Here is a 23526-nt window from a genome sequence, read left to right as displayed (position 1 = left end):
CTTCCTTCCTTCCTTCCTTCCTTCCTTCCTTCCTTCCTTCCTTCCTTCCTCTCTCTCTTTCTCTCTCTTTCTTTCTTTCTTTCTTTCTTTCTTTCTTTCTTTCTTTCTTTCTTTCTTTCTTTCTTTCTTTCTTCATTTCCTCCCTCCCTCCTTTTTTTCCTTCTATGGCCACCCAACTCTCACATGGTGATTCTTTTATTTGACAATAAATTAGATATAGGTAGGTAGTCCTTGAGTGTACTATTGCTGAAAGAGAAAGGTTTTATTAAGCAGCTATAAGAAGAAATGTTAGGGATTTTCTTTTAAGGACTTCAGTGTACTTTGGTTTGGAATAGCTCAACCCATTGTTCAAAGCTCAATTGCTGCATGGGCTTCTTATAAAAAGAAACACCAATTAATTCATATTAAATCCTAGAGGAGAAATTTAAAGTCCTATTAACTCTTCGTACACATTTCTCTCTAAGAACTGGAGAGATGATACTACTTAATTGAAGGGACTCAGAGTATGCCAACTGTGTTGAGTTATACTGGCTGGCAGTCACCATGGAACTTTTCCTTCCATCTTTCTGAGACCCTGGATGTTTTGTTGCTTCCTTCATGGCTGTAAGAGGGAGATGCACATTAAAGATATTCACATAACAATTCTGCCTGGTAGAGAATCATAGCTTCCCAGCTTGACAGTTTTAACCCCGAAACATCTCCCGTGTAATGCAGAAGCTTGGTTCTCCTCTAAACATAAATTTATTTATATTTCTATCCTGCCATTCCTTCAAAAGCTCATAGCAGTTTTATATGGCACTTTGTCCTTTCATTATGCCTCACAACAATCCAATTCAGGCAGAAACAAAGTATCGGATTAAATTGACCCAGACAAATTAACACATGGCTGAGAAAAGACCAGAGGACTAGATTTTCCCAGTTACTACACTTGACTTAACCAACCCTATACTTATGAAACAGATTTATCATACTATGGTTCCTTAGCCAAAACCATACAGTTTTGTCATAACTTCCTTGTTTAACCTGCTCTCTCTAATATCTTTTATCCTGTGTCTTAATACAAGTAAAAAGGTACTTAACACACATAGGTACATTCAAGTTGAATAAATTCATGAATTAGGTTCTTGTCTCTTTTATCTTCTTTTATGAGGCTGGCTGATAAGTGTATGGGTGGGTTGTGATTCATCCCAGGGTGGAAAGATATAACAAAGGCTTTGTCTTAATTACATACAAAGTAATACAAATATACCTGTTAGAGACCTGTTAAATATTTCTATTCTTGATAGAGCTTAATGAATTCATGTATGTAATACATATTTTTGTATTGTGCACCATCATCAGTGTTGACACTAGCAGTTAAATATAGTTTGCTTTTAAGTTTGCTTTTAAAAATTCCAGCAAGTTTTTTTTTTAAAAAAACCACAATAACAATGCCAACAAAGAAAATATAAAATATAATATTCATATAAAACCTAACAAATTAAGACTTAAAAACCAGAGAACAAGGAGCATTGAATAAAGTAGAGTAAAACCATATGCAGTCAAGCATAAGATGAATTAGAACTTAAGCTACATTAAAATGAAAAAGAAGGAAAAAGCATAATGCTATCACTCTGAGCTGAGGATATTTTATGTGTTCTTGGGGAAATTATGATAGATATTAACTTAACAACTCTATTGGAAATGGTAGGGTTATATTCTGAAAGTAAGAAATGGGCTTCATTACGATTAGGTGTTTGTTAAGTGGTAAGAATATGTCTGCATGTAAATTGGCACAGAAAGGGCACTGGAAAATATTAGTGAACCAATGTCAAGTTAAATCTGGCCATCTCTTTGTGAAATGACTGTTACTGGACTTCCCATTAAATAGTGTGTGTTGGGGGGTGAGACATTGGAAGAAGCTAAAGAAAAGCCCCTACAGTGTGCCGGGCAAATAAGTAATTTGTGGGTATAAAAGATTTTCAGTTGATACCCATCATGAAAATGGACTATGACACCCAAATTTGTCTGCTGTATGATATCACAGATAGATCTCAGGCTTAGCTGCCTTTAAACTTAAAAGCAGGAAAAACTAGATAGAAAAGGTAGAGAAACACTGGTCATCTAGATTCATTGGCTCCACTTTTATGTCCTTAAGGATAATTAATGGGGTCCAATGACTTTTTACAAAACAGAAGTTTAAGCCAGAAAAAGACTCAATAAACATGCTCTTGGCTCCGGTGGAATCACACCAGTTTCCATGTGGATTAAAGCACTTAAAACACCGCATGGGATGTGGAAGAGCACTCATAATTTGTGAAGACAGAAAAATGATGTTGAACATTACACAGGTAATATATTTGCTCTAAAATATATAGACGATAATACAGCTTTAAGATCTAGAGTATTTTGGTTCTGCTGAGTTCAATGACATAAATATCTAAACCTATATATATGTCATGCCTTTTAAAGACTGAAAATGGTATATAATCTTAAACAGATTCTTAAGAATTTAATAACATTTTCCAACTGTTTATGGCTTTTAATGAATTTTAATGTGCTGAACTAGACAATATATTATCAAAAGAATTGACTGATTCTGAAGTTATGAACATTCCAATCCCAGTAAATCATTATTTCATATTTCCTTTCTCTCCCTATAATGTCCTGCTCCTTCCTGGCACTCAAAGAAGATGAAAGTTCCACAAATTTCACAACTACATCCTCACAGAGAGAGGACAGATAGGCAGCTCCATTGAGCTTCTATGCAGCCAGACTTTGAAGGACTAACTTCCAACAGTTGGAGAATTATATTGTAGTCCCTCAGTACTGAAGTGCCCTTTGTAGTAGAACATAGAAGCCATAGTTACTCAAAATGAATGTATTATAGCAGGGGTGTCAAACTCAATTTCATTGAGGGCTGCATCAGCACTGCGGTTGCCCTCAAGGGGCCAGGTGGGTGTGGCCAGGGTGGGCATGGCCTACTGGGTGGGCGTGGCTAGAGTGCGTATGGCCTACTGGGTGGGCGTGGCCAGCTCTACATCGTTCACATCAAGGGTGCCTATGGGGGCCTGGGCAGGAGTGGGACAGATCTGAGGGTCTCTGGCAGAAGGAGGGTCTCTGGTCCAGGGCCAAGGCAGTGGGGGCCGTTCCCTCACTGTTTCCAGGATGGCTTCACGGGTCGCATGAAACCACTTCGCGGGCCACATCTGGCCCCCGGGCCTTGTGTTTGACATGTCTGTATTATAGATTATGGGAAAAAACCCAAATACTGAAGGGAAATAGAATCAGGGGAATGGTTGGGGATCATGTATCATGTTTCTTCCAAGACAGGTGTCACATTACAGGACAAAAATCTTAAGTAAATTGGTTCCCTGTACCTTCCAAAGTCATTGGGTTACAATTCCAATAAACTTTAGACAAGATGGGAATAATAAGGATTATTATTTAAGGAAAGCCTGGCTTAATTCATAATAATGATGCTAAGGATTAATAATGCTTTATTGATTTATTCAGCATTGGCTTTTAGTGAACACATACAGCAAGCTTGGGTCAAGGTATTCAGAAGTAATGACCACAGCGCTATGAGTATTTAAGGTTTTATTCTAAGGCAGGAGAAGTAAATAACATAATAACAAAAGACCACAATCAAAGAAAATATTGAATAACATTGTAAGAAAGGCAGACCTTACATAGGTTCCAAATTATAATTAGTCACACTTATTTTCCATGGCCTCATTCCACTTGGTTTTGCCAAGGAGAAGGAGAATACAGCAAGCTTATCTTAGTCTATTCTTTGTTTTGCCTATTTCTCCCAAAATCAAACAGTGTTTCTTTAATCAAGTGGTGATGAAGCCATCTCAAGATTTTAGACTGAAGATGAGAAAGATTACACAGGTACCTCAACTCAAGAATAGATAAAACAAAATATAACTCTTTAGTAATACAAATAAACCCTTGCTTAATTCTGTACTACCTATTTAACCATTACACGAGAAGAGAAGGTTTAAATGTATCATGCACATGAGAGAAAGAGGTATACAACACTATGCCAATCTTCCAGTGAAAAACCTATTGCTACAACAGCCTAAGGCTGTTTTTGTTCTTTCTAAAATAAGAGAATGAAAATCAGGATCATTGCATGTAAGGTACAAAAGTTTAAAACAGCTGCTTTCTTCTCAAAACTTGTATACAAAAATGTGGATGATAAAGAAGAATTTTTTTGGGGGGGGGGGAAATGTGTACATATGGAGGAATTTCAGACAGTAATGAGAGGCCAATTAATATCAGAAGACTTAGATTCCTTTACTAATTCATTCCTTTTAAAACCAGAAAATGAGGAAGATAATATATACGTCAGTGTGACCTAAAAAAATAAGAAGAATATTTTCAAAGGAATAATGAAAGTAATTAAAAGCAGGGTAGAAAATGATTTTTGACACAAAAATCTATGTTTTAAGATGTTTATTGGCTCAATGACAGTAGTACAGGGGTAACTGGTTATAAAGAATTCAGTAACTTTCAAAGTTGGAGTGGGGTTTTGTTTGTTTTGTTCTGATATTCCTTCAACCAATTGAAATATAAGGCCCAGCACAGTAATAAAATTGCATTATTCTCATTTCAGATAAAAGGAGCAATTCAATATTGCAGGTATTGTAACCGAAAGAAAACTTGAAAATATAGAGCTATTAAATCCCAAGAGTGTGTTGATTGAGGCTCATGGTAACTCCTTGTTAAATCTATTCTCACAACTCCTTATTAAAAATAGTTTGATAAAAATTTAATATTAGAGCCATGAAGAATGTTGAAATAAGGTGGAGAGGAGCAATGAGGAGAGATCCACTAACAGTAGCCTGGATATATCTGCCGGGATAAAGAAATTAAGGCAGGTGCCCAGATCAGAGATCTCAGAATACTGGAAAAAGACTGAAAAGAGGGGAACATTTATCACTCTTGTTCCTCATAATTTTGTTACAGACAAACATCACAGAGAAGATCATTATTTATTTATTTATTTATTTATTTATTTATTTATTTATTTATTTATTTATTTATTTATTTATTTATTTATTTCTTGTCTTTATTACTTTTACAAATAACCCAAGGCAGTGAACATACTTAACAATCTTTCCTCCTATTTTCTTCAAAATAAACCTGTGAATTGGGTTGGGTTGAGAGAGAGAGAGACTGGCCTAGAATCATCCAGTTGGCTTTCATGCGTAAAGGGGACTAAACCTCACCATTTCCTGGTTTCCATCCTGGTGCTTTAACCACTAGACCAACTGACTCTCTTTAGCATGTCTTTGTGTTTCTAGAATACAAATAAATACTTGTTTTGTCTCCTCTCCCCACCATACACACATACTTGGTCAAGGCTCACATCCATATAAGCTATGGTTCCTGAGAGTTTAGGAACTCTCTTTAAATTTTTTTGACAATATTGTTCACATATTGTTTCATTTTATGTTTCTTTTAAATAGAAATTAAAAAAACCAATTAATCAAAATGAAACAAACTTATTACAATTATTTTAATGCATACTTTCTTTAGTTAATTCAAGTAATACATCCTCTCCTCTATCAGACATTAATTCTTTTTTGTCTTCCCAATTTAATGGATATTTAGCCTCCCAGTCCATAGCAGACTCTGGCACCAGTGGATGCCAAATCTCCTAGGACCACCCAGAGCCCCTGAGGCACCCCCACATGGTCGCTTAATAAGGGTGGAGTTGGAATTGTGGTCATTGAACAAAATGATCCTGTGGGTACCTTACTTCACAGATGTAATGACTTATGATCCAAATTGTGGGCTCGGTTGTGGTTGTAAGACAAGGACTGACTATGCAACTCAAGGCAATGAATATATGAATGTTCCTTCTTTCTCCTATTTTATCCACAACAACAACCCTATGCGGTGAGTTTAACTGAGAGTGAGTCCACCCAGACAGTTTTTCATGTTACAGCAGAACCAGAACTCACAGGACAGTAGTTATTTCCACTTTAAGGCTTAAATTCACCTTGCAGTTTAAACATACTTCACGTAATCTTACTGTAAAAAAAAAAGTGGAAGTTGCTCAATTGCCAATAGATTATTTTACTCAAATTAAGAGGCATTGCAAGGTAATAAAACCTCGTTCAATAGCAATAATTAAGTTATAGCATATACAACAATAATAAAGCTTTAAAAATACTTAATAATACCCGATACAGCAAGTAGCAATTTTTTTCCACCTTTGCATATTATGGGTTATAGTGTTGGGTACAATTCGGTTTTCCTATATAAAAAAACCTGAGCTTTTTGTATGTCTACAGAAATAATACATTATTGGAGCCTTCTAAGAAAAATCTCTCAGATATTAACTTATAGTTGTATATAGTTTCTCTCGTTCATAATAACTCTTTTCTTTTTTCCAACAGTGAAATGAAAATATTGGATATTTGGTTTTATAGTATAAAATGTTAAGCATTCTGCCAATTCTTAAAAGTGCAGGCATCCTTTTTCTTCCTCACCAGCTGGCTAACATACTTATTCTGCCCAGTTTTCTCAGCAATAGCTGCACTGGGTTGCATAGATGTCTGATAGAAGCTGTTATGTATTGGGCTTGTGGGGTTACACCACGTGCGTTGCTGAAGGAGTTAACGGCTCTCCAGCAACCCAGACAGACCATCTCCGGTCCTGCAATTGGTCAGCCCCAGGTGGCAAGTGTGGGTTCAAACCTATTGGCTGCCACCTAGGGGCTAGACTATATATTGTGGCTGGTTGCAGCCCAAGCTTCAGTACAGTTCCAGCAAGAATAAAAGTATGAGTTATTCTGTACTCAGCCTCGTGTCGTCATTCCTGCTCTCTAGAGCCCATGACTTAACAGAAGCCATGATGATGTCAGGCATATCATGGCAACATTGGTCAAATGATGCAAATTATGTAATGTACAGTATGTGTCTCATGTCATTTGCATGATAACATCATTGCACACCTGATGCCATTTGCCGTCCATTGTGCATGGCTAGTTGGGAAATTTTAGGAGCTGAAGGTCACTCATCTAGAAGGAACCCAGGTTCAAAGGCCTTGTATGGAACAAAAAGATTTCTCATCCCACACAATTCAGATATGGAAGAGTTAAAGGAAAATATAACTCTGAACTATCTATCGAATCTAGACCTGTCAATCCAGATCAGAGGTCTCAAATTCAGCCTATTATAATGCCTCAGTGGAAGGCTAGAAATGCAGCTGCTTCTCAGGCTGTCCTGCCAGGGTGCAGAGTCATATCTTCTCAGCTGAGGATCTTCAGGCCTGAAGAGATTGACAAGCTGCTGCCTTGCTTCTGGCAGTTGTTCTCCTGCTGTGCAAGCAGTGAGTGAGGTGTTCTGCTTTCCTCACTTCCTTGTCATCATCAATCACCTATATTACCTCTGTAAACTTGCACTTGATTTGCCTCTGGGTAAGTTGGCATCTAAAAACAGCTCTTAAGTTTTCAATTCTTTTTATGCAGCTTCCTTTTTTTAAAAAAAATCTTGAGCTTGAGCTACAGTATGGAATTTACATACTGTAAACATCTCTGCTATGATATATGTGATAAATCAAAACCAAGGATCTTGCCTTTTCGTGGGGAATTGTATGTGTGTACTGAGGTGTGAGTGTTTGTGTGTTTATTATATGAACTGCATATATATTATATTAAGCCTGTAAATTCTGAAAGGACTTTAATACACTTCAGTGTAGGCTAAGCTACTGAGACTACTCGGAGGAAATTTGTCATTTTATTCCTCACAAATTAAACCTGTGAAAAGAGGAATAGAATAGACTGAATAGATTGAACTGTGGTAGCATACCAAAGGGGCTCTCCCAAGGAGATCTAGGCCAACTTGTCATGGGACAACTCACTATTGGACAATTCAGTGCTATATTAATCATTTCATTGTTACTTTTATTATTGGTCACGTTTTCATTGAATTATTGTAACACTTGTTTTTCTGGATTGACTTTATTTTATTATTATTGGGCACAGTTCCTTGAAATTAATTTAACTTTTGTGGTTGTCCTGTGACAAGTTGGTCCATTCCTCTCCCAAGAAGAATGAGAGGTTGCAGCAGGAAGGCTGTGACTAGAGAATTCTCCCAATTCTTATGCATTGTGCCAACCCAATTCACATTAGAAGGCAACATATTTAGGGATAAACTATTCTGACTGTCAAAGCTAGAACTTGGCAAGTCTTAATTTTACGAAGATTGCATCAATGAGAGTAGTAAAGCATCTTTTATTTATCCAGTAAACTGACTGGTACATTTAACTGCTGTGTAATTGTGGGATAGCTCATGAATGTTATAGAAAAGTGTGTTGTTGTTGTTGTTTTTAAAAAATCCTTTCTTTCTGATTCATTTATCCATTGACAGTGGGGTTATCCTGCATCTGTAAATCTGATGTTTAACATGGTATTTCATACAAGTGATTTAACAGGTGTATTCTGAGATGAGAGGCAGCCTATTTAATTTTAATTGAGAATCATAAAAGTTTTCCCCACATTTCTATTTGGAAGAAAAATATTTTGAAGATCAGAGACATGCCACATTTTAACTTAATTTTAAGCATCATTTTAAATTTTGTAGTGTTACTACAGCTCAGTGCAGATACGCTGCTTTTCTAAGTCTCTCATTTCCAGCTTTTTATCGAGTCTGGCCACTCATGAGGGAAACCAATTTCTCTGGTAACAGAGATGTCTGGAAAATAATAAAAATACTCCTGAGAATAAATATGCAGACTATTGCTGCTCCATTATTTTCCATCTATGATGGAAGACTTTCTTTGCAATAAATATACCACTGATAGGTCAGTGAGGAGCAAACATGGATGCTTTGATTATATTAAACAATCCAGCAGCTCCATTACTGTTGGAAAATTACTGTAGATAATTTCCAGTTTAGTTTGCAACTATCACACTTCCCGGCTTTACTCTCTTCATGTACAAAATAGCAGCAGAATACAGTAGAGTGAAAAGTAGGACGTGAGATAAGCCCTCTTCTGCTCTTAACCATTAAAAAAAATAGAAAACAGTGTCTAAAACTCGGTCACCATTGCAGTTTCATTTTCACTAGATTCTTTTACAGGTTATAAATGGGCTAGGTTATAAATGCACCATTAAAGTAATGTGTTTCCTATGATAATGTCAGGCAGGCAGTCCAGAATAACACTAATAACACTTGCTGGCTTCAGATGCACTGTAATCTTTTGTTTGACTTTTATTATTAATTACTGTATGATCTCATTTTCAGTTGCTTTTCCAAGATAGTGGTATGTGTAGATTTCCTGGGTGGTCAGTCTTCTAAGATGCTCCTAAAGTGCAACACAAGAAACAGTAAGCAGAAAGAGTTTGCAACAAAGACTGTATAAAGCATTCTGGATTCTAAGTATATAAGCTATGGCCACTTTGGGAGATTTCATAATATATCTTACGGAATATTATATATATTTTTTTGAGAAATATTAAACATTTTACTTGCTCTGGTCCGTGTCCTTTGAGGAAGTGCCTCAAGCTACTGCTCAAGTGGGCTCACAATCTTGGATCGTGGAGAACTTACAGTAACAAATAAATTCAACAGTAGCTGTTTTTTTAATTCAGCAGTAGCTCCCTTGCACACTTTTTTCTCCAATTTATACCTTTCTTCAGGAAATATGCATGTTATGAAGATGTGAATGTTGCGCTTATTGCTAGTTCCTCTGATTAACTGGAAGATTACACATCTCTTCAATAGTCATACAGTATTTTGTTTAGTCAACTAGAGCTCTCTAGTTGTGGTAGGTTATTAGCCCTCCATTATCAGGCTAATTGGCTATATTGCTTACTGGCCATGGTATTTGGTATTTCTGGGGCAACTGTTCCAAAACACCTGAAAGTCATGGTTTAAGAAAATTTACTTTAGCTTAAAATTTCAAATCAATATTTTAAAGCTGGTGAACACTTTTAGAATTTTGAAAGCATATCATGGGCATTTTTGCAACATAGCTTATATTCTAGGCATTACACTTCATATAACAGCCATTTGTTACAAGGTAAATTGTTTCTCACTATCCTTCCTAATCTCTCAGGATGTTTTCTATCATTTCAGTTTACCTTTGTGCAGTTTCTTTCTGGGCATATAGTATGGGCACACTCTCCAGAGAGCACTGAGCTGCTGACTACTGTCAAGTTATTTTTTAAGAGTGCTCCTGGAGTATATGTGAGACCGAGAAACACCCTTTGAAATAAAGTTTATACTTGAGATTTATGTTTTCTTTGATAACATACTAGCTTCCTATTTAATTTTACTTAAATTGAAAGAAAATAATAGAGTAGGAATGGGATGGGATGGGATGGGATGGGATGGAATGGAATGGAATGGAATAGAATAGAATAGAATAGAATAGAATAGAATAGAATAGAATAGAATAGAATAGAATAGAATAGAATAGAATAGAATAGAATAGAATAGAATAGAATAGAAAAAAAATATTTGCAGAAGCCACTATGGGAATCATGATTCATTTTTGTACAGCATAGTACTTATTCAAGAAATTATGCTAGGTGGCCTACTCTTCCATGTATTTTCCCTTATAGTATAAGGCAAGGGTGTCAAATTGCCGGCCTGCCCCAGCTCCGGCAAGGGGGAAAAAGTCACGATATGTCACGACACATCACGTGACGCAGCGAGTTTGACACTCCTGGTATAAAGCCTATGAGGAACTTCTATAAATCTGAAATAATTATACAGGTATATATGTTAAATATTTATACAGGTATATATGAAAAGTTTCACACTATCTACATAGGTTTAACACTTGTTAAATTACTTAGTGTAATTCTGTTTCACAAACCAGTAATATATCATTTCTGTTGCAACAAACTTTTTACGGATGAGAGATTTCACTGATTCCAGCTTTGCAAAGAAGATCAGGGAGTGATCCCAGAGCTCCAGAGATATTTTCTTATTACCACAAGTGGAAGCATATGAACAAGCCCTTACAACATACTTCTCAGATATTATATCCTGAAGTAATCCTCTTAAAATCAGTAGGACTGCTTTTGAAATAATAGTGTAGATAACCGAAGCCACATCTTACAAATCACTTGTATACTTGAAAAAGGTATCCTTAATCATTACTTGTCTTGTGTGAAATAAATTAATGTTATTGTATCCCACTGCTTGCTACCCTTCATGTTATGTATCTAAATGTATGTTCACAACATATTAAGGGAAGCATTGTTCCAGTTTTTCCCCCTCTGTTCTCACCAAATATCAGTTGCTATCAGTTTCCAGTTGCTAGGAAAACATCCATCTATCATCTCCTTAATGTAGAATGGGAAGGAGGTTGGGGTGAATGTTGACAGATTTATTTATTTTATTTATTTCAATGTACTAATCACTCAATGAAGTACCATGGATGGATTCTGGGAGGTGTACAAAACTAGAAAAACAAAAACAGATAAAAACAAATGAGACAGACAGCCCATTACTAACGTATGGCTAGACCAGACATGTCAAACACAAGGCCCGGGGGCTACATCCGGCCCGCGAATGGTTTCATGTGGCCCGCGAAGCCATCCCGGAAACAGTGAGGGAACGGCCCCCACTGCCTTGGCCCTGGCCCAGAGACCCTCCTTCTGCCAGAAACCCTCAGATCTGTCCCACTCCTGCCCAGGCCCCCATAGGCACCCTTGATGCGAATGATGTAGAGCTGGCCACGCCACCCAGTAGGCCATACGCACTCTAGCCATGCCCACCCAGTAGGCCACGCCCACCCTGGCCATACCCACCCGGCCCCCTGAGGGCAACCGCCATGCTGATGCGGCCCTCAATGAAATTGAGTTTGACACCCCTGGGCTAGACTAATGAGCTAATCAAGCACTGTTTGGACATAGGCTTAACCTCTTGTCTTCAATTCCCATTAAAACCATGTTTAGAAATAACAACATCTAACTGAGAGAAAAGCTGCAGTTGGCACACTAGCCATGGTTACATAAATGTATATAGCCCTCACTGAAACTGCCATCTGAAAAGAATCCATATGAACCCACAAACAATTGCCAACGTTACTACCTCTGACCTGCCCCAATCTAACTGAAGTGAAGTGAATCTAACTGAATTTGTTATTTGTCAGAATAATGAATGCTGCATCCGGTCTTTGACTGTTGCATTTCTCAAATATCTTTATGGGGGGAGATATTGTACACTACTGAAAAGCATTGCTGGCCTGTTCTGTCCATTCACAGTGGGGCAGGAAATTAAACCCTCTTTACTGCCTATAGACCCACCAACTAAGTTTTTTTTTTAAAAAAAACAAAACCCCACTCTCTGTTCAAGCCAATTCATCCAAAGCGTTCTTTCATTTGCCATCCAGCTGTGTTACATGCCTGATCAATATTTTCATCCAAGATTATATTCTGGATAATAGGTGTTTTTACTAGTGACAGACCTAATCATTAAAAAGCTGGATTTATTCTGTTAAACAAGTTATATGTTATCACAACAATAGGATACTAGTCAGAAAACCTTGACAGAGCTGTTAAAAATATTGAGAAAACCCAATATTGGTCAGCTATTTGAGCTGGCCTTGTAGATAGACACTTATTTGCTGTAGGGTAATTTTTTTCAAAAAAAAACACAAAACATTTTTATTGAAGTTTTTCAACAGAATTAAAAGCAGTACAAATGTTGAATTGAAGAATGAGGAAAAGTCATAATAAAGTGAAAAATATAGAAAAGAAAATAGAAAAGAAAAGCAGCTTCTGATCTTCATAACAGCAATTACAGATAGATTTATATCTTACTCTCTAAGGTCACATCATATTTTCATTCTTTCATAAGCTACTTTTTCTAATCTTCAGACCCATAAATCACAAATTCATTTTTCTATTTTTTTTCCAGCAAAAAGTCCATAAGGGTGTTCTAGAGTACTAATAAATGTATTTATTGATCTTCCTGTAATGAAACACATTAATTTTGCCATCTCTGCTATTTCTGTCATCTTCACCAACAAATCCTGTGATGTGAGTATTTCAGTCTTTCCATTTCCAAGAAAAGTTCTAATTTCAGTTGAATGTTGATCTTTAAAATCCTTTATAAGTATTGAAACCCCCAAATTTCTGGCTTTTTTCACAACCAGCAGGCATGATAAAATGACGTTTATATATTGTCCACATTTCCAGCATAAATTGGAAATATCTTTATACATTCTAGACACATTTTCTGGAGTCAAGTGTCAATGGTGTATCATTTTATATAACTTTTCTTTTAAGTTATAGCAATGTAAATTTCAGTCCTTTTAACCACATATTTTTCCACTGTTCCATCAATATGTACTATCAACATTCTTAGCTCATTTTGTCATACAGTTTCATTTTTACTTCTTCCGTTTCACAGTTCAATAAAAGTTTATACATCTTCACGATTACATGTTCACAATTTATATATGGTTCAAATTCTGCCTGCTGCTCAAGCTACTTTGAATCTTTCTCTTAACTGTGCATATGAAAATGATTGAAAACTAAATCCCTTTGAAGCCAGTTGCTTTCTTGCTTTCATTTTATACTCTTCATGTTCTAATAGCTCTTGATAAATTTAACCATTTGTCTTTATCTACTGTTACTTTCCTATAAAATGCTTCTTGTGCTGAAACCCGTGAGGTTTATATTTATCTGAAAATACATTTCTTCCCATCCCCCTTACAGTCCAAAAAAGTAGGAAGGGTCCCTTCTGAGCTGTTTGCATTGCCCAGTTGCCTTTTAGCTGTCTGATCCCTTGACTCTTGTCTCTTTTCCCTATCTCCCAAGGTCATTCTCAGATACCATTACAGGGCTACCCTTGAAGAGCATCTGAAAGCTGCAGTTGGGAAAAAAAGCAACAGCACAAGCAATTATGGTTATTGGCAGGATTGCTTCTTCATGATCATGTCTATCCATCCCATCCCATTATCTGGAAGGGGAGGTATGGTATCAGTCTTATCCATTAAAGAGTGCCATCTAGTGGGAGTTAGGAAGACAATCTTTTTTGTTACAGTGCCTTTCCTGTGGACATCCTCCAGAGATCAGATTGGCCCTGATCTTGTTGGCCTTTTGCAGTGCCCTGAAGATATGATTGTGTTCCTAGAACTGAAGGCCAGAGTGTCTGATAGAGCCCATGAATTAGTTTTCTTAAAATATTTCTACTGTTCTTATATTGATGATTGTTTTTAATTTGCTTCTCTGTTTTTATCTTGTCTGCCAATTGTCTAGAAAATCAGAATTTGCTTTTTGTAATGCTTGCAAATTGCTGAATTGAGGAGATTGTTTCTTATTGTAGACCTGTCTACCTCAGCCTTAATTTTACATCTGGCTGTAATTACTTAATCTCAGGATCCCAATTAAAAAACAGTAGATCCTTACAGGCTTAAAGTCAACCCTACCCTGATTTAAACTGAGTTCTAATCAAGCTTCTAAAAACAAAAACAGTAATTGAAATGGGCATCAATGATCCATTCCCTGAATCATTATTCCAATAGAGTGAGGCATAGAAAGAAAGAGAGATGGAGGAAGTGTTAATCTTGGAAATCTACATTGTGATTGTTTTAAACCTACAAGGAGCTCTCAATCCCCAAGTTCTTCTTTGGCTTAACAAAACTATAAGGGTACAAAGAAACTCAGCACATAAATTCTTCTACAGGTGTTTTGTTTTTTTAAAAGTCCATTTTGGATCCTTGGGTACAGGGAGCTAAAAATTCACATTTGATGCATACTTAAAAAGCAGAACCCATAAGAAAAAGAAAACAATATATCGTCTCTCAAGGGAAACTAGGTTCACGAATTCATTGTAATCTATTTTATTGCTACTGAATGCTTTATTGGATCTGTGCAACCCTCTGAAGATAAATTCAAAAGCACTGTGCAGCCTACAATGGAACATCTTTCATAGCTGTAAATATTAATCTCATTATAAAGCATATTAAGAATTAACACATATGAAATACTGGCATCTTGTACCCATGTTTCCTTTTCTTTTGAGAGTTCATAAACACATAACTGCATATCATCAACAGCATATCTAAATGCATTGTGAACCAGAAAAATCAATTCCTTAGACATTAAAAGAGAGTGATTGGAGCTCATTTATGTTAATTATCTACCTAACAGCTACAATTACTAACAATACAATTGTTTTATGATAGCATTCACCCTCCAGTTCCTGGGAAATTTAGAACTCAGCCAGGCAGAAGTAGTAATATGCCAGTGTTTTCCTCTGTGTTTCTCCCTAGTTATTTGTCCTAGAACTGCCCTTCCAGATTTTTCTCACAATATTTTTTCTGAAAGTGATAACTATCCCAATGAACCTAATGCCAGAAAATGAAAGATTTCAGGCTACAAACTTCAGTATGCATGTTTTAAAACTCTGGGATCAATGGAACTTGTTCTTGTATAAATGTATACATGTTTTTGGGATCAAGTTCATATTATTATCATAGTCATATTCATCAATTAATACCATCGTATCATTTCCATACATCCCTCAATTCTTGTTGTTGAAAAATGGTTGAAGTCAGAACTGTAATTTCATAATAAAATTGTGAAGCATAATAAGTGATTTATGGCATCATATTAGCAACTAAAGCAATCTAGTATCCTGCTCAACAGTTGTTGCTCAATGCTTCAAAGAGTCACAAAAAGATAACAAAGTAATAGGATTAATTTAAAATGAAATCTTTAATATCTTCCTGTCTCTCTATCCCATTTAATGGAGTTGGATGCAGTGGATGAAATTTGCCTTTGGAGTTCACAGCCAACATGATAAGCAAGCCTGTTGATTCCAAGGTCTCTCTGGACAGTAAAAGGTTTGGCCGCACAAAACCTCATGTTAGTAGAGACTAGGTAAATTAAAGCATTCATTGTTGACAGAACCACAACACAGATGGCAGAACTTGGATATCTTTCCTAGTTTAAGTTGACTTTTTGTCCATTTCAGAATTAGTGCCATCAGAAAAAAGTGTTAATCTTATTCTCAAAAAAGCACCATACTTTGTTTACAAGAAGTTTATTTAAGACTCTAACAAGCACTTTTGGAAGCATTGCATTGGGTAGATGCTTCTTCAAAAACCAAGTATCGGGACTTGATTGAGGAGGAAGACGCAGACCTGGCATGCATCACTGAAACCTGGTTGGGCCCGGAGGGAGGGGTCCCTCTGATTGAGTTATGCCCACCAGGTTTCCATGTGCTTCACCAGCCTCGGGCTCAGGGTAGGGGCGGGGGGGGGTGGCAGTTGTTATTAAGGAGGCCCTTTGTCCGCGGGAGACCACTGCCCCGCAGATCGGCAGATGTGAGTCCCTTCTCCTGAGGTGGGGTCCTGGGGGTCAGTTGGGTCTGTTGCTCATGTACCTTTCTCCCAGCTGTATGGCAACAGCCCTGCCCGGGCTACTCGATGCTCAGGGTTGGCGGTTGAGTTTCCCAGGCTTATGGTTCTGGGAGATTTTAACCTGCCTTCCCTAGGTAGTAAGTCGGGGGTGGCCTGAGAGTTCATGGCTTCCATGATAGCCATGGACCTGACCCAGATTATTCAGGGTCCGACTCACGAGGGGGGAAACACGCCCGACCTTATTTTCATCTCTGGGCAGTGGCTTAATGGTCTGGGTGGGGTTACTCCAACATCTCAACCCCTTTCATGGCAGACCATTATCTCCTGCGCCTGAGCCTCCGTCATGCCACTCCCCGCTGCTGGGAGGCGGAACCGACCAGGTGGTTCCGCCCCAGGCGCCTGATGGACCCAGATAGGTTCCAGACGGCGCTTGGATTTATTCCTTCCTCCCTTTCCCACAGCCTGGTCGAGACCTTAGTTGATGCCTGGCAACAGGCGGCTTCGGAGGCTCTTGATCTTTGCGGCCTTTGCGGCCTCTGACCCGGCGCAGATACCGGCTTGATCCTTGGTTCTCCATGGACCTGCAGGAGATGAAGCGCCGGAGAAGGGGCCTAGAGAGCATTTGGAGGTCCACTCGGTCCGAGTCTGACCAGACAGAGTTAAGATCCTTTTCTAGATCTTACCTTGTGGCAATGGAGGTGGCGAAGCATGCTCACTTCGCCACCCTCATTGCATCCGCAGATAACCGCCCGGCCGCCCTGTTTAGGGTGACCCGTTCCCTTTTAAATCAGGGGACGGGAGAGGACCCCTTGCAGGGACGGACCAAGGAGTTTAGTGAGTATCTGGTGGATAAAATCGCTCAGATTCAGGCTGGCTTGGACTCCGACTGGGCAGTATCTGACGATGGGGAAACGATGGGTTTGGCCGATAATATCTGGGAGGAGTTTGATCCTGTGACTCCGGATGAAGTGGACAGGGGAAATTAAGTGCCGCCACGTGTTTGTTGTACCCGTGTCCCTCCTGGCTGGTTTATGCGGCCCGGGAGGTTACACGAGGCTGGCTCCTGGCAGTTATAAATGCTTCCGTGAGTGAGGGGTGCTTCCCTGCCGCCTTGAAGGAGGCGGTGGTAAGGCCCCTCCTCAAGAAACCTGCCTTGGATCCAGCTATTTTAAACAACTTTCGTCCTGTCTCCAACCTTCGCTTTCTTGCGAAGGTTGTTGAGAGCGTGGTGGCACGGCAGCTCCCTTTGGTCCTGGAGGAAACTGAGTATCTAGATCCATACCAGTCGGGTTTCAGGCCCGGGTACAGCACAGAGACGGCATTGGTCGCACTGGTGGATGATCTCTGGCGGGCCCGAGACAGGGGTTATTCCTCTGTCCTGGTCCTTTTAGATCTCTCAGTGGCTTTTGATACCATCGACCATGGTATCTTGCTGCGACGTCTTGCAGGGTTGGGAGTGGGAGGCACCGTTTTATGGTGGTTCTCCTCCTACCTCTCGCGCCACTCGCAGACGGTGTTGACAGGAGGGCAGAGGTCAACCCCTAGGCCCCTTAATTGTGGGGTGCCTCAGGGGCCGGTGCTCTCGCCCCTCCTGTTCAACATCTATATGAAGCTGCTGGGTGAGATCATCCGTGGTTTGGGGGTGAGGTATCATCAATATGCCGATGATACCCAGCTCTTTATCTCCACCCCGAACCAAGCCAGTGATGCCCTCGACGTGATGTCCCGTTGCCTGGAAGCGGTATGGATTTGGATGGGGAAGAACAGGCTCCAGCTCAGCCCGGCCAAGACTGAGTGGCTTTACGTACCGGCATCTCGACTTGTCCAAGAGGTTCCATCTTTGGTTATGGGAGGAGAGGTATTGCCTCCCGTTGATAGGGCGTGCAATTTAGGCATTCTCCTGGACTCACGACTCAGTTTTGAAGATCATATTGGAGTCGTGGCCAGGGGGGCATTTGCCCAGGTTTGCCTGGTGTGCCAGTTGCGCCCCTATCTGGACCGAGATGCCCTACGTACGGTCACTCATGCACTCGTTACCTCTCGGATAGATTACTGCAATGCTCTCTACATGGGGCTGCCCTTGAAGACCACCCGGAGGCTTCAGCTGGTGCAGAATGCAGCCGCGCGGGTAGTGATGGGAGCATCCCGATACTCCCATATTACACCCCTCCTGCATGAGCTGCATTGGCTACCAGTTGTCTTCCGGGCGAGATTTAAGGTGCTGCTACTTACTTTTAAAGCCCTACAAGGCTTAGGCCCGGGGTACTTGCAGGACCGTCTGCTACCGGGGATGACTTCCCATCGCCCAGTGCGCTCACACAGAGAGGGCCTCCTCAGGGTGCCGTCGGCCAGACAATGTCGGCTGGCGACCCCCAGGAGGAGAGCCTTCTCTGTGGGAGCACCAGCCCTTTGGAACCAGCTTCCCCTTGAGCTTCGGATGGCCCCGGACCTCCGGTCCTTTCGCCGCAACCTCAAGACTTTTCTCTTCCATCAGGCTGACCTGGATTGATGATGGGTTTTTAAATGTTTTAATTTTTAACTGTAGTTAATTTATTTTGGGGCTGTTATTTAATTCGTTTTTTTAATTTTTGTATTGTTGTTTTTTATTGTTGTAAGCCGCCCTGAGTCCTTTGGGAGATAGGGCGGCATATAAGTCCCAAAAATAAATAAATAAATAAATAAATCTCAACCTCAGCCAAAATGGCCATAGAGAGCATTTCCCAGTAATAGGACAGAAGGGGGAATACCCATAGCAGCCTAAACCTGCCAGTAATATTCAGGCAAATCTCAATTTCTGATTGAAACAATAACCATGTAATCAGTGAAGGAGGCTAAATTGTATCCATGACAAAAAAAAATATGATGAGAGAAGAGGGGAAACTCTTTAAAAGTGGAATTGTTAAAGATGACTTTTAAGCTTCCTCAGCTATGGCCTGGGGATGAGATGAAAATGATATCATGAGTACATGGCAGAAAAAGTGATTATGTTTGGTTAAAGGTAAAGGTTCTCCTGCACATGTGTGCTAGTAGTTTCCAACTCTAGGGGCCGGTGCTCATCTCTGTTTCAAAGCCAAAGAGCCAGCGCTTCTCCGAGGACGTCTCCGTGGTCATGTGGCCGGCATGACTAGACGCCAAAGGCGCACGGAACGCGGTTACCTTCCCACCGTAGTGGTCCCTATTTTTCTACTTGCATTTTTACGTGCTTTCGAACTGCTAGGTTGGCAGAAGCTGGGACGAGTAACAGGCGCTCACTCTGTTATGCGGCACTCAGGATTCGACCCGCCAAACTGCCGACCTTCTGATCAACAAGCTCAGCGTCCTAACCCACTGAACCACCGTGTCCCCTTATGTTTGGTTAGGAAGATGCAAATATGAGTTCAGAAACTGGGTATCTGATTGGCAAGATAGAAAAGAACTATTGCTAAGTCCAATACTATGGAACAATAATCATATTCACAAGTAAAGAGTGTGGAATAGTTTTAACATTCCTAATACTCCTTCCAATTTTCCTGACAACAGCAACCCCGAGAAGTGGATTGGGCTGAAAAAGTTCTCAGTTCTTTGAAGGATAGTTCTCTTTCACATTTTAGAAAACCTGATAGAAGGTTCTAGATGACAATACATCACTGATCTTGACTCGGCAATAAATGAAATTCTCCTCCTTTTTCAAAGCCAGATCAACTTTACTGACTCCACTTCTAACTTCCAGCCAAGAAGCACATAGAGGGAGAATCCTGTCACTCATGCCCTTGGTGTCAAGCTACGAACCCTATGGTCTTTAGGACCGCTACATGTTTCTAACTTGCCAACAGTGCGGGAGGGGCAGAGGGGAGAATTTGGAATCCACAGGTGTCCTTATCAGTGTGAGAGCCAGAGCTGTTGAAGAGTTGTTTTGGTGAACTAAAATTTGTTCTCATAATAATTACTGAACGATGTATTGGACAATGTAACCTGAACCTGTCAGAGAGGGGAGGCAAAGTTTCATTTTTAAAATTAACTGCTTCCCTCCATTTTCTCAGAGCTAGCTTTCCTTTAACCCTGCTGGTTTGTATTTGCTCAATAAAGTATACATTAGAGAACACAATGGCTCTGGTGTTTTGCTTTGGTTGAGCTTCTCAGCCAGAGGTTGACTTGGTAGATGTAACTCATTGAACATACCAGACATGTGTACCATGTGTACAATTCTGCAGGTTGCTATTATCTGGGATTACTCATCCTGGAATGTTTTATCAGGGTCATCTTATAAACTAATATATGTATAAATGACTTTCACCCACTCCCTTTTTTGTACTTCCTCATGAAAAATTCAGAATTCAGTTATGAATTTAAATGATTTGAATCCAGTCATTCAGAGTGCTGATTTCAAAGTACTTTGAATTAAGCACTGCCTTTTTATTTAGTTCTGAAGTACTTTGAAATCAGAGATTAAATTTCCAGCTACTTGATAGCCTGGCGACAATGAGACTTGACTGAAAAGGATCAGATGAAATGAGAACATAACCAGTTCCGAAGGATTCCGTAGAATAGCTCAATAATGTTGCCGCTGAGGCTTTTCATATTGAATATTCACTTTCATATAGTTTTTGGATTTAACAGAGCAAAGGACATCACAGTCTGAAATTTTTCAGGAGAGATGAAAGTTTGAACAGCGGCAGCTTTTTAAATAGCTTTCAGCACCCAAAGTGAGAACAAAGAAGGGTCTGTTCAGGCAGCTGTCCTTTTAACAACAAGATCCATAGTGCTATGCGCTATCCAGGAAACAATGCCAATGGCAAGAAATACCTTGCACGACATGCGGTCAAAAAGTGTCAGATAAAAAACTTTAGTGCTGGAGCTAGAGAGCATGTCATAATAAAGGATATCGTGGGAAGGAACTGGCTTCCCACGCAAAACATAGCCCAGCTATGCTTCATTTTTATTTGCAAAGGGGAGAAAAAAAAGCACCCAAATAGGCAACATCAGGTAAGTACCATATTTGCAGATGTGGCTATAGGCCTGCTTTTAGAAATAACATTGAGTTGGTGGGAAATTTCTAAGGGTGGCAGGGGGCGGGGAGAGAGATGAACATGGTAATCTTGTAGCTTTGCCCAAACCGGGTCCGAAATTAACAGGTGAAATGGTTTCAAAACCAGAAAGTAAGAATTTCAGGCAGCAGAATGAGTGAGCTTGGTCCTAGGACTACCCGATAACTTCTGTTGGATTGTCTTCCAGATTAGGAATGGTCAAGATGACTGTGTTTCTCAAAATAAATCTGAAATTACTCTTAATTTTCTTGTTATGTTTTGAGTTAAGAATCTTGGTAATAGTAATAACTTGGGTGCCACCTAATTCATTTAAATATTAATTTAGTCTTCCCTGTGACCAAAAGATTAAAAATGTCACTGCTTACAGTGGCTAAAGTTGTGCAGTCCTATATCAGGGTTTCAAGGCTATGGGCTACTAACAAATCTATGATTCAGACTAAGAACCAACTGATTCTGCATAAGTGTTCTTGCCTTGATTAGATGGGTTTATGCGCTCCTTGAAGAATATTGAGTGCAACTTTATTTCTTGATGGACAAGTTCTTGTTACCGTATATCCAGGAATACTACTATTTTTCCTCCTCCTCCTCCTCCATTTATAACTGTCTAGCTTCATATGCTATCTTGGAAAAGAAGGAGCTTATCTCTTATTTTAAATACTAGGTGATCTATTAAATCGTAATAGACTGCTTTAAAACTTCCAAAAGCTATATAGTAGTAAGAATGGAAACAACATTCAGGTTATTAGACAGAGGGAACAAATGTCACCACTCACCCAATGAATCTTTTATCAGTCAGCTTCCAGGCACAACTCAGCTTACTGGCACTGATCATAATGCTGTAAATAATATGAATCCAATATGCTTAAAGGGTGGGGGGGGGGGAGAGCTATTCTTTCTGAACCTTTCTTTAGACTCTGTAAGGCAGAACTGTTTCAGGTTTTGCCTCTTTATCAGTTTGTTATATTTAGCTCTCTTGTTTAGATTCAGCCTACATTCATAGCCCTACTTGGCATTTTTCCCAGCTTTAAAGCAACTTTAAAGATAAGTTAGGCAAAGAAAAAATGACTGGCCCAGAGTTTAAGTTTAAGTTTAAGTTTTATTAAATTTTTATACCGCCCTTCTCCCGAAGGACTCAGGGCGGTGAACAGGGCATATAATAAAAATACAAAAGTACAAAAGTTAAAAAAGAATTAAATTAATGCCCAAAATAAAACAGTAAGAATATACAAATAATTAAAACCCTAAATTGACTCCCCATCAGGCCAGGCCAGCTTGTTCGAATAAGTGGGTCTTTAACCCGCGCCGGAAGGAGCGGAGATCCGGTGCCATCCGGAGCTCAACCGGCAGTTGATTCCACAGAGCCGGGGCGCCCACAGAGAAGGCCCTCCCCCTGGGGGCCACCAGCCGGCATTCTCTGACCGGAGGCACCCTGAGGAGGCCCTCTCTGTGGGAATGCACAGGGCGGAGGGGAGTTGACGCTGGCAGCAGGTGGTCCCCGAGGTATTCCGGACCCATGCCATGTAAGGACTTAAAAACCATCACTAAGACCTTGAACCTCACCCGGAAGACAACTGGTAACCAATGCAGCTCGTGGAGCAAAGGTGTAACATGGGAGTACCGGGAAACTCCCAAGACAACTCTCGCGGCCGCATTCTGTACCAGTTGGAGCCTCCGAGTGGTCTTCAAGGGAAGCCCCATGTAGAGAGCATTGCAATAGTCAAGATGAGTGGTCACGAGCACATGAGTGACCGTACACAGGGCATCCCGGTCTAGATAGGGCCGCAACTGACGCACCAGGCGAACCCGAGCGAAAGCCCCCCTAGTCACGGCTACTATATGATCTTCTAAGGTAAGCCGTGAATCTAGGAGGACTCCCAAGTTGCGCGCCCTATCCACGGGGGGTAAAGACTCACCCCCCATAGAAAGCGATGGAATATTTTGAATGTCCCGGGATGCCGGAATGTACAGCCACTCAGTCTTGTCAGGGTTGAGTTGAAGTCTGTTCCTCCCCATCCAGACCCGAACCGCCTCCAGGCAACGGGACATCACAGCGAGGGCATCACTGGGGTGGTTTGGGGTCGAAATAAAAAGTTGGGTATCATCAGCATATTGATGATACCCAACTCCAAAACCACGAATGATCTCACCCAGCGGTTTCATGTAGATGTTGAAC

At 40.0% G+C, this 23526-nt stretch overlaps 2 protein-coding genes across 2 annotated transcripts in view; both read left to right on the top strand.

The window, feature by feature from the left end:
* Positions 1 to 2204: 2204 nt before the first annotated feature.
* Positions 2205 to 23526, top strand: part of LOC310640792 ((E2-independent) E3 ubiquitin-conjugating enzyme FATS) — a gene marked incomplete at its 5' end in the record, with an annotated part of 188339 nt that continues 167017 nt past the window's right edge. Inside the window, 2 exons of the mRNA XM_083363309.1 lie at positions 2205 to 2330; positions 13781 to 13934. Of these exons, the coding sequence (XP_083219435.1) occupies positions 2205 to 2330; positions 13781 to 13934 (280 nt within the window). The remainder of the gene's footprint in view (positions 2331 to 13780; positions 13935 to 23526) is intronic.
* The window catches only part of LOC310641657 (uncharacterized protein), a gene marked incomplete at its 5' end in the record, with an annotated part of 38359 nt that continues 35905 nt past the window's right edge, over positions 21073 to 23526 (top strand). Inside the window, one exon of the mRNA XM_083364894.1 lies at positions 21073 to 21291. Within this exon, the coding sequence (XP_083221020.1) occupies positions 21073 to 21291 (219 nt within the window). The remainder of the gene's footprint in view (positions 21292 to 23526) is intronic.

The sequence above is a fragment of the Vipera ursinii genome, assembly GCF_947247035.1.
Source record: "Vipera ursinii genome assembly, chromosome: 5".
NCBI classification, from domain to species: domain Eukaryota; kingdom Metazoa; phylum Chordata; class Lepidosauria; order Squamata; family Viperidae; genus Vipera; species Vipera ursinii.
The sequence above is the reverse complement of the archived record's forward strand: the minus strand, read 5'-3'. Positions and strand labels throughout refer to the sequence as shown.